Source organism: Spermophilus citellus, assembly GCF_964194105.1.
Source record: "Spermophilus citellus genome assembly, chromosome: 8".
Taxonomy (NCBI): Eukaryota; Metazoa; Chordata; class Mammalia; order Rodentia; family Sciuridae; genus Spermophilus; species Spermophilus citellus.
The window spans coordinates 154,698,110-154,710,115 of NC_138189.1; the positions used below are offsets into that span (position 1 = coordinate 154,698,110).

At 48.4% G+C, this 12,006-nt stretch overlaps 1 protein-coding gene across 1 annotated transcript; it reads right to left on the bottom strand.

Annotated features, from left to right (window-relative positions):
• Positions 1–5,564: 5,564 nt before the first annotated feature.
• Positions 5,565–11,708, bottom strand: MAD2L1 (mitotic arrest deficient 2 like 1). Its single transcript, XM_081304825.1, has 5 exons — positions 11,535–11,708; positions 11,150–11,296; positions 8,270–8,390; positions 6,992–7,095; positions 5,565–6,321 (listed from the first exon to the last, which is right to left on the bottom strand). The coding sequence occupies exons 1-5, from the start codon at positions 11,605–11,607 to the stop codon at positions 6,149–6,151; spliced, it is 618 nt and encodes a 205-aa protein (XP_081160951.1). The 5' UTR covers positions 11,608–11,708; the 3' UTR covers positions 5,565–6,148.
• Positions 11,709–12,006: the final 298 nt, after the last annotated feature.

The following is a 12,006-nucleotide window of genomic DNA, read 5'->3' on the forward strand; positions in this document are numbered from 1 at the left end:
ACAGTGTGTTACAATGTACGAGTTACACATTTTTCTGAATACAGACACACAAACGAAGCAATACTTTTTTAAAAGCCAGTCAGCAGGAGCTGGGGTCCTGGCTCAGTGGTAGAGCGTGTACCTAGCATGCGTGAGGCACTGGGTTTGATTCTCAGCACCCCATATAAATAAATGAACAAAATAAAGGTTCATCATCGTCAAAAAACATATTAAAAAAAAAAAAAGCCAGTCAGCATGCTACCTGCGACTGGCTACCTAATGACAAGGAACGCAGTGTGTCACACTGGAAGGCAGCTGTGGGGCTGGGAGAGATCCTGCTCTTCCCTCTCAGTCCAGCCTCCGTGGCTATAAGGGAGGGAGGTGTAGTGGGGCCCCCCTTTCCATCTTCTTCGTTACTCCATCCCAAGCAGCGAGTAAACCTTTCCAAGATTCGGAGGAGCTCAAACACAGTGCCTTCGCTCTGCTTGGCAGCTGGCCTGCATCCTGGGGTTGGGCCAGCTCTGTGCCCTTCTGAACCTGCAGATCCTGACCCCAGGGCTGTGGGGGGACTGGCATGTCATCTCATGACTGGTCCCTGCTTGCACCTCTGGATTCCCCCCCCCCCCAGGCAGTGCTTCCTCCTTTCTGGCTTCATGGTTCTCCTCTGGACCCCCCAGCCTCAGCAGCACCGTGTGTTCTCAAGAGCAGACCTGCTCCCCTCTGCCCTTGACGCCCTGCGCTGGTGAGGGCTCTTCCTTGGCCCAGAGGACTCATCTGGGAGTTCACTGCTTCCTGGAGTCTCTCTCCACATCAAGTGCTTCTAAGGCCACAGATTTGGGTCCACATCTCTCACCTGGCCAGGAGCCCCGACCACCCTGGCTGGGAAGGGCCAGGTGGCCAGGTGTGAAGCATGCTGTAGAGGGTCTCTTCTGGGAAGCTGGCCGGTGCGACCTGTTTTTACAGACCTGTACTGCTCTTGTGAACAGGGACCCAAGGGCAGTCCCAGATGTAAAATGCTGGGTGTCAGCTACTCTCGTGCCATCAGCCTGCCATTTCAGAGGGGTTCATTTCCTTGCCTCGCCTCCCTGGGACACCCCTCTGCAGAGACGACCTGCTTCCTCTCGTGGAAATGAAGTGCGGCTTGTCCAGCCCGCATCTGGAGGCCTTCCTCAGCAGAGGTGAATTCCAAGACAATAAAGATCTCAGTCCAACGCAAGCTGCTTGGCAAAATGGTCAAACAGATGAAATGAATGTGGTAAAGTACGCGAAGCTGTTGTAGATCAGATCAGAGGACAAAAACAGGCAGCCTGCAGCCAGGCGTGGTCTGACCGTCTGACGCCCCCACCCCCACCCCTGGCTCTGAGCCTTGTGCCTCGGGGGCCACAGTGCTTTGCCAGGTGGGAACAGAACTGTACACTCTCATGGAGGTTAAAGTTTGCCCAACTTAATTTTTTAAAACAAGCATCACTAGTATTACTGGCTTTCAAAGCCATAATCATGGAGAATGGAGAGATCTCTAAAGATGTGATTTTAACATAAACAACAAAATCTGAAATTTAGCATTTTTAGACTTTTATAACCTCACAAAGGCAACCTGAAGTATAATTATATACATTTAATAAAAACAAGTAAGAAGTTATTGACTACTTAAACCAAGAACTTATCCCTAGAGACTGAGGAACTAAGGTTGCTTAATGAACAGTCGGGTTCACAGGAAAATCACTCACAAGCTCACACCAACACTCTGGACAGTGCAGACAGCAGCGGAGGAAGCCTCTGTGCTTGGTCCTCCCACCCACAGGGCGAGCATCTGCTGGGCGATGGGCCTTCAGAGCTCCTGAGGAGGGCTGGTTGGCTGTGGATTCCTCTGCTGTGCTTGCCAGGGAGCCAGGAAGAAGGTCCCCCAAGCAGCAGCACCCCAAGGAGCAGCACAGCAGTGGCCACGCCCACGGGCCCTGCAGCTCCACCTCCACACCAACCGGGGCTCGCTCGCAGGAAGCTCCCAGCAAAGAGCAGGTGCATTTCCATCATAGTGTATTTACACTTTTAATGCAGAAATTCCACCAAGAAGAGCTGAACCGTGTGGTCTTTGGAGTCAAAAGGAATTCTCGCCACCAACATGATCTACTAGTGCCACGTGGTGGAAGAGAGGGGAGATGCAGGGCAGCCTGACAGCTGTTGTGACGTTCATGCTGTGAAGAACTTTGCACACCAAGCAGCTAAATGAAAGCAGGGAAAAAAAAAATGTCTAGCAAGATATTATCTTGAGGCGTTAACAATTGAGTCTATATTCCAAAATACACAGGTGGTCACTGAAGATATGAAACTTCAGTGTCCTTCACTAGTCAAAGAATTTATTTATTTTTTTTCAGAGTGGAAATTAGAAGTTTATTAAAGGACAGCAGAAAAGACTTCTCCCAGAGGAAGAAGGGGACCCAAGAGACGGAATCCCCAAAGCATTTATTTACCATGCATATTATACAGTGGGAAATATTCTTAAGTAGAATCATGGATCATTTCAGCTATTCTTTATATATCCCATGCCAAAGAACCTCCCTTCCCCAAGCTTTCAGAACAAAATTCTTAAATAGTCCCTCAAAACAATAGTCAGGTGTCTGCAGAGAAAACAGGACTGAGGCAGGACAGGAGGGACATGCCATCTGGCATGCTGTGGAGACGTGCCATCCTCCCAGGAGCCTCAGGAGCAGCACCAGGGACCACATGCGTGGCTGGCACACGGCAGGAGCCTCAGGAGCAGCACCAGGGACCACATGCGTGGCTGGCACACGGCAGGTCCCGGCATCCACTCGCTGACACGTTCCTGGGGCTGCTGAGCCTTGGGGGCCACACCTGGCCATCTGCAGAGAGCTTCCAGGCCCTGCTCCACTGGATCGCATCCATCAAACACCCACGTGCTCTGGCTCCTCACTGCAGAGTAGTTAACCCTCCTTATCAGCAGTTCTGCATCTCTGGATTCAACCATGCGTCAAAAATATTTTTAGGAAATTGTCATCTGTATTGAGCACGTAGACGCTTCTCGTCATCATTCTCTGAACCTCCCTGTATAACAACTATCGACACAGCATTTGTCTGATTAGCTGTAAGTAATCTAGGTGTGTAGAAGGGACCTGAGTTTCCACAGGTTCTGCCGTCTGCAGGGTCCCTGGACTTCTTCGTCCCATTCAAGATCAGCTCTGCCAAACCTGCTCTGATTGGCAGGAGGTTGGGGAACGTCAGTGTGAAAGCTTTGAAGCCGAGCCCTGGGAGCCCTGGCTTGTCCTGCTCCTCCCATGCTGGAACAAGACCCGTGAAGCAGACCCTCTGCTGACGTGCTGAGGGTCCTGAGAAGAAATGCTTACTGCTGATGTGCTGCATGGCAGAAGCCACGGAGCACGTCCCGTCCTGGCTTAAGCACATCCTTGGAGGTTCCGGGCTTATCGATGGTACTAGGACTCCCAAGACCAGATGTTCCTTCTGGACTCTCATTTTAGACTCTGATGGGCTCAAGGGGAACAACTCTTCATCACTCTATCTATGGGAAGCAAACCGAGCCAGTCCAGGTCTGGCCCAGAGGCCCAGCAGACGTGGAGTCTTGGCTTCTGTGGCTCTACATGGGGTGGATGCTGGTGATGTTCTCCCAACTGTTGGGTCAGAGCCCCCCCAGGAGGCCTCAAGTAGTAGGAAGCACTAACCCAAGTGTTACTTCTTAAGGAAACTGTCTTTAAGGGGCAACAAAAATCAGACGGACTCCTCAGAAACTCTACCACAGTACACAGGAACATGCAGCCACACCTGAGACCACTGCTCTGGGAGGCTGAGGCAGAGGGACCCCAAGTTGAAGGCCAGCCTCAGCAACTTAGTAAGACCCTGCCTCAAAGTGAAAAAAATAAAAATGGATGGGGTGTAGCTGAGGGGTAGAGCTCCCCTGGGTTATTCCCCGGTATCCCAAAAACTAACATGCAAATGACACAAGCATCTAAGAATTCAGCCCTAACAATATTAGCCAAGAAGAAATGAAGGAGGCTCATGCTTAAAATGTCATTTCCAGAAGTCTTACCTCCAAATCTCGACTGTGAGCAGAGCTCTTCACTGTTGCTCTTGACATGGATCAGGCTGTGACATGCGTGTGTTCATTGCAGTCACCGGAGCAGCAGGACTGAACGCGCGGAACCCTGCAGCAGCCTGACCCTTGGGGTGCAGCCTTTGCTGCACTTCCCCACGCCACTGGCTGTCTTCCTTGGATCTCCCCATGGCCAGCCTGCTGAGCCCAGCGAGGGCCCAGTGAGGGCAGTGCTGGTCCATGGAGTGAACTGCAGATAAGACCACCCAGCTCCTACCACTGAGACCGGTATGCAGGCCCAGAACATCGAACCCTGGACTTAAGTCTGCATTACAGGTAGAGTCAGCACTGGAATAAACCACAAGTGGAATGGTCAGGTCATTTTTCAGTTTGCCACACAAGGACACATGTGACTTGACACTTGAATGTCATAAGTGCATAAGAACGCTGCTACTAATGAATTTTGGTGGCAAAGAAAGATATTTTAATGATTAGCAAAGCATTCAATGTTTTGGAAAGTCACTGCTATCTGCAATATTTTCAAACAAATTTGCCAAAAAGAGGACCAGAATTTCCACCCATGCGTTTCCACTGAAGCGACTTCTACTTTCCTGCTCTGCTCACGTCAAAAAAACTCGATGAATTTTTCATCGTAGGAGCGGCCACTCTCCACTGCCTCTGATGCTCTTTGAAACCCAAGCTTTCTGTTGTGCCCAACTCAACGTCCTCTCCATTCACACATGATCATCATCCTCATTAGGAATAACACTGTGGCTGACCATTTCCAAAAGGCCCCGTGACCTCCTCAGGCAGCTTCAACACTCTCAGGAAGGGGCTTTCTCAGCAGCACTCACGACACTCCTCTTCCACACCAGCCTCCGGCAGAGACAGAGGGACCCGAGGCTTGGCCCCTATGCTCAACAAGTACACAGTGGATCCCAGGTGAAGTTCACACTGGGATGGACAGACGCACGTCAGGGAACCTTCTGGGTGCCTCCTGGTTCTGTGCAGCACACTTTCCCCACCTGGTGAGATGGCAAGCTTCAGATGACCACTCCTCCCAGCACATTAAACATGGACAACAGTGGGCACAGAAGAGCAGCAAAGGTGAAATGGGTTAATACAGGGCAGGGCCTAGGACAGTGCCTCACATCAGCATTCAGTGAACAGAGACAGAATGAGGTCAGACTTGGAGCAGAGATGAGAAGAGTTACAGCAAGGACAAGAGCACAAGAAGGCCTACAACCAGCGAGCCTGGGACAGACTACCACCCACGCCTGGACCTTGCCCAGCGAGGCTTACCTGAAGTCTGTCGTCTGTCTGCCGTGAGGAGAAGAGCACCATCTGCTGTGCCTTGGACTCAGAGACCCTCAGGACTCCCCAAGCCTCCACCCTGGCCCAGCAGGAACGCGAAGACACCTGCCACACAGAACCCACCCTACCACCAAGCTGCATCGACACCTCTCCCATTATCGCAATGTTTTAAGACAAATTAAAAAGATACAGATTGAACTTTATTCACCATTATCACTTGAAACTTGATTTATAAACCATTGAAAGTGTTTCAGAGTTCTGTATTACAAGAATTAAACAGCACTATTATCCCCTGCTTCATGGGTTCAACTTATATATATATTAAAACCAAACAGCATTGTCCCATGTGGAAACTATACAATATAATAAATGACAGAGGCCCCAATAAAGCATTTTTCATTACTTTCAGGATCTAAACAAAGATTTTGAATGTTCAGAGCTCTTTTGCTATATTATTTTATATTCTAAAATCTATCTATATTTGAGTCAATTATTTGACCAAAACAATTGAGAAAAGTAATTAGCTTTGTAGCAAAACACTTTCCACCTACAAGATCATGTTCAAAGGAATTCATGTTGCAATGCTGACCGGATCTGCTGGCTGCTCTGAACAACGTGCGGTGCACTCTCCACATCAACCCTGAGGCAGGCCACTCAGGTATAAACAACAGTTACACAGAGTTCATCCAGAATGGCTCACCAGCAAAAGTCCTCCATGAAACAACACATCAACTGCAGCTGCCCGGGTTTCAGAAAAACCACACGGAGAATTACAATACAGCATCTTCTTCCCCCTCAGTCATTGACAGGAATTTTGTAGGCCACCATGCTGTTTACTTTGTGGATCGTGGTAGTAAATGAACGAAGACGGACTTCCTCGGAATTGGTAATGAACTGTGGTCCCGACTCTTCCCATTTCTCAGGGACCACCAAATCTTTGTCTGTGTAAATCAGTAGATCAAATGAACCTAAATCGGGATAAGATCATTAAAATATGCTGTTTCCAAGGTAAATATACGCTCGCTCTCTATTACAGGGCCACATTCTGAACTACCCATTGTTAGAAAAGATAGTTTAGCCTTGTCTCTAATCACTATTTTATTTTCCTCTAAGGAAATTTATTTCAGCACAAATTATACTCTTCTATCTTACCTTAGAAAAATTTAGGATTTTTAAATTCTGTAGAAAACCATGGAGATACAATAGGCACACAATCACATGACCACTCCTGACCCTCAGCCACAGGAGCGCTGATGTCCTGCGGTACCTGCAGTACACCAGCGCCTACCACAGTGCCTGGCACAGGGAGGCATCTGGCAGACGCCTAACAAAGTGACTGGGCTTGATAAGCAAGACAGGCACCACACAGCAGTGTGCAGACAAGCAGGCGGCGGGAGGAGCCACAGCGCAGCCTCCGGGGACTGCTGGGCAATACTTCCTCTCCTCTTCAGACCTTCCCAGGGTTCCAGGACACACACACACGCGGGCACAGACGCACACAGAGCTGCTGCCTTGTGATGCTCCCCACTTACACTACAGGGTTCTGACTGCTGCAAGTTAACAAAGGGTGATTCTGCAGGCAGTAGCTCAGCTGTTCCCCGGGAAACAACACTCAATGTGAACGGGTGTCATACGTACAAGAAACTTCCAACAGCGGCAGAAACGTCACTGTCGCTGTGATCTGTCTGATCACTGAACGGATCTCATCCTGGATGGCTTTCTGAGACTTCTCTCTGGGAGCACTGTCAAAGACACCGAATCAATCAATTACGTTAGGTTTTAACAAGTGACTTAAAACACTGGCAAGTAAGATTATTTACTTTATTAAATGCTTCCAAAATCAAATATGTAATGCATTAAAAAATTAAAACATAAATGAGCAAAGGTCCCCTAGTGGGCCCAAAGCATATCCTGGCGATTGTGTACATATCCAATCATCATTCAGGGCTGTTCTTGGATGCAGGTCATTTAGTAGGAGATGATTAGAAAATCTGCCAACCACTTCAAGGCAGAAAAATTACAATATCTATTAAAATAAAAATTAGTAGTATATAAAATATTCAACTGGAATAACCACCTTGGTAGTTTTGAGTAATGTCTAAATATATAATATGTTATTGCTTCTAATAAAATGTTAAAATCGTAATATCAGAGTATTTTTATTAGTTCAAAAAATTCCCTGGCCAGGTACAGTGGCACATGACTGTAATTCTGGTGACTTGGTTGTAGGCTGAGGAAGGAGGATCAAGTTTGAAGCCAGCCACAGCAACACACAGTCCCTAAGCAACTTAGTGGGACCGTGTCTCAAAATAAAAAATAAAAAAGGACTAGGGATATGACTTTGTGATTAAGTGCTCCTGGGTTCAATCCTGCTACCAAAAAAAAAAAAAAAAAAAAAGCGGGGGGTGGGGGGAATCCTGAAATAGATTAAAGGCTTTAAAAGCAAACTACATTTCATAATGAAAACAGTTCAGGTTTGAGAGACATCTCCCACATAAGGAGTGTGGAAACTTCACGAGTTTATAGTGTAAATATAATGGTCTATGCCATTAAATGAAGCACAATGGAGCTACATCCTAAGTCGGGAGACTGCCTGGGATCATCCCCACAGTGAAGCACCTCTGAGCAGTTGATTCAATGGCCCACTCAGTCTATCACACGCTGCTTCACACATCCCATTGCAAACATTCAAGTGGGAAGTTCAATGATTTAGACTAAAGGCAATTATGTCATCAGTATGCCTGTTGTACAAATTTATGAAATACTAAAGTGAGCAAAGGAAATTTTCCACAGAACATTAAATATCTAATAAACTATACTTTATGTGAGAATAGTTCAATTTAATTAGAACTTTAACATAGTGATCAAATTCTGAAAGGAATATACATCAAAGAGGGAATAATTTGTCCTATTTACCTGTCATCTTTTGCAGTCTTGTCACACTCAATATCAAATTGCCACCTTTCAAGGACCTCCCCACTTTCAATGTTCGAGATGACCACCACCAGCTTCTGAACTGAGCACTTGTACAGCCAATCTGCAACACACAGCAAGGTGATGTCTGCATTTGCTATGCTCCAGAGCACTGCCGGCAACTCCTCCCTAGGCCCATGCTCCGTCCTCAATAAATGCCTGCTGCTGGTATTCCAGCCCTCTGCTCACTGCAAGAGAACTCATTCTGCCAAACATCTAGCTACTTTCCCAATCTTCAATGTTGGTACCAGTGTGATCTTGGGTGCTGAGGGCAGAGTGGGGGGTGGGTATTATAATTGTGATGTATGTCATGGAGAGAAAATTACAGAAGGATGGGAGAATAAAGAGGAAAATATGGTAAATTTAGGGGGGCGATAGAAGAACTATTTAGCTCTAAACATTAGCAGCATTAATGTATTGTTATTTATTATGTTGTTTCTCCCCTCTATTTTGCATATGTATCTTTTTTTTTTTTTTGGTGTCAGGTGCTTCTCTGCGTATTATGAGATGTAGCACCATCCTTGACCTCTATCCACCAGAAGCCAATAGCACATACCCTAGATCTAACAGTCTAAAGGAGAATATTGCCAATATGCTCTGGGGACCCCAGCTGCCTTTTCTTGCAAACGTCTGCTCTAGTTGGTGCTGTCAGAATAGCCAGATTCGAAAGGCCTGTAGTGAGGTATGGGGGTGAACCCCATCCTCAATTGCAAGAAGTGCATCCAGAATGGGGGTCCGGGCTGAGTCACTAATGGTTGTTCACGACGAATAAACAAAATAGAGGGGAAAAAGGACAGGCTACAAAGACTGAAAAGAAAGAACATGGGACCTCAGAGGGCTGCAAGCAGTCCAGCACAACTTCAGCAAAGACAGGGAGAATGGATTACATGCAAAGCCATGCAAACCGGCCTCAGGAACCAGGGGGTGAAGCAGGGCACGGTGTAGTCAGACTGTATTTCAAAACTGCCACCCTGGCTGTCATGAGGAAATGGACTGGAGATGTGCGCAGGGCATCAAGGACACTAAGTAACTTGAGTGGGAGACAAAAAAGCTCACAGGAGGGTAAACTGGTGGTGATAAAGAAGCTGCTCAGTAAAAACTGTTAACACTTACTGGATTAGATATGGGAAAGGAGAGGAACTCTCCAGGAGTAGCTTCCAAGTTTATGATCACATTTCTGAATGGATAACTACAATCTTGGAGACGATCCTGTACCACTGTGAGTCAACCACAGGAAAGTTGTTAGTGAAGCTACACACACGACAGAGAGAGTGTAAAAGGAGATGCCCCAGACGGAGCCCTGGAGGAGGCGGCCAAATTTTTGGTAAAAGGGCAAGAAATAATTTTATAATACTTAGTGTTTTAGGCTCATGGACCACAGAGGTCTCTGTTACATATTCCTCTTTTTAATACTCTTTAAGTTCATAAAAAGATTTCTGTGGGCAGAACAAAAACAAGCACCTGTTAGATTTATTGCAAGGGCTTTGCAATTCCCAGCATATACCAACTACTTTTTATTATGCTGAAAAGGGAGACTGGGTGGTAATTTGAAGGAGACTTGGAGTGAGTACTAGTGCATTCTTTAAAATGAGAAAGATGAAGCCAACAGGAATAATTCAAATCAAAACAGAGAAGCAAAACATGAGAAGAAATAGGACAAAGTCCTTCAAAGAATAGAGGAAATGGAATTGAAAACAACCAACAATTTGACTTTAAGGAAGAACAGTTCCTCTATTCTAACTAAAATAAAAAGCTAAACAAAGATCTAGATAGACATGAGGTGAAGTGTTACCGGAAATAACCCCCAAACCCAAAAGCCTTCAGCACAGCTTCCTTCTCTAGCAATGCGACAAGTACTTGAGTGCAGCATCATGAATGACCATTGATGACTCAGCCCAGACCCCTGTTCTGGATGCACTTCTTGCAATTGAGGATGGGGTTCACCCCCACACCTCACTACAGGCCTTTCGAATCTGGCTATTCTGACAGCACCAACTGGAGCAGACGTTTGCAAGAAAAGGCAGCTGGGGTCCCCAGAGCACATTGGCAATATTCTCCTTTAGACTGTTAGATCTAGGGCATGTGCTATTGGCTTCTGGTGGGTAGAGGTCAAGGATGGTGCTGCATCTCATAATATTCAGGAAAGCACCTGCCACTAAATAAATATCCAGGCCAATGTCAACAGTGCTATGCTTGAGAAAACCTATCCTAGGGAATAAGCCCATATTTTCCCTGGTCTGTCAGTCTTGATCCTCCCCCATCTGCACAGTATGGGGGTTCCACTCCTGCAGATGTGATGCCAATGTCCACAGCTTACCTGGGGCATAATGCTGCTTAAAAGAAACACGCTGACAGTTTGGTGGCCAGTCACTGAAGACCAATTTAAAACTGAACTGTAGTATAAAGGCAATTAAACAATCTGAATACAACGATGATTGATGAATTTAAAAATTCATAAGAAAAAACTAAGGGCCACTAAGTACTTTTTGGACTAATATTTTGGAAGATCAAATGGCAGAAAGACTCTACAACACACAAAAATTAGTAATCAGAATTACAGGCGGAGAGAAAGAAAAACCAGGAAGGATTCTAAAGAGATAACAGACTCGGAGAATGAGCACTGACTCAAAGGAATCACAACAGGTTTTTGAGCTAAACGACAAGAGAATGCTGAGCTACTAAAGGCTCCCTGGGTCCCAGGCAGCATCTTCACAAGGCCGAACGGAAGCAGCTGAGGAGTGGCCACAGAAGCCACCCGTCGCTGCCCCCTGGGCGGCCCTCGGCTCCCGCGGTCCTCCTGCGCACCCAGGCCGGCCCGCGCACCTTTCAGCTGCTCCACCACGCTGCTGAGGTACTTGATGAGCTCGGGGTCGGTGGTCACCAGCAGGGTGAGCCCGTACTTCTGCACCCGGGTGAAGGTCTCCGAGGGGTAAATGCCGCGCTGATACAGGATGCTGTTGATGCCGAACGCTGCAAAGGACAGGGACCCCCACGGTCAGCGCGCGGCGCCCGGCCCGCAGCACGGACGGCGGGACGCGGGCAGCCTGCGGGCGGCAGCCCCGGGGTTCCCCGGGCGAGGCCACCTGCGGCGCGGGGCGTCCCGGCGACCCCAGCGGCCCCGGCGCCGGGTTTCGTGGGCCTCCGGGAAACGCCGCCGCGTCCGGCCGCACTGAGCCCCCCACCCGCCGCGGGCCGCGCCCGGACTCACAGAAGAACTCGGCCACGATCTCCGCGCTCCCGCGCAGGGTGATGCCCTGCTCCCGGGTCACCTGCCGCGCCATAGCGAGTCCACCACCGAGACGACCGCTAACCTGCGACTCCCGCCACCTGGTTCAAAAGTAACGACGCGGCACGTCGCTGGTGTTGCGCACGCGCGAACGCCCAGGCCCCGCCTACGCAGACGGCTAAGCGCAAGCGCAATCGCTCAGCACCGCCCCAGCGTCAACTACGCGCACGCGCAATCGCCCCCAGTCCCTCTCCCGCTCCCGCTGCCTGCGCTGCGCAGGCGTGAAATCCCAAGCCTCACCCAGGTCGCCCAGAGTGAGCATGTGCGAACCTACAGGCCCCACACAAGCAGAGCGCCTAGCCTCTGCCCTCTGCCCTCTGCCCTCTGCCCTCTGCCCTCTGCCCTCTGCTCTCTGCCACCTGTCTAATGCTCTCTGCTCAGACTTGACAGGCCA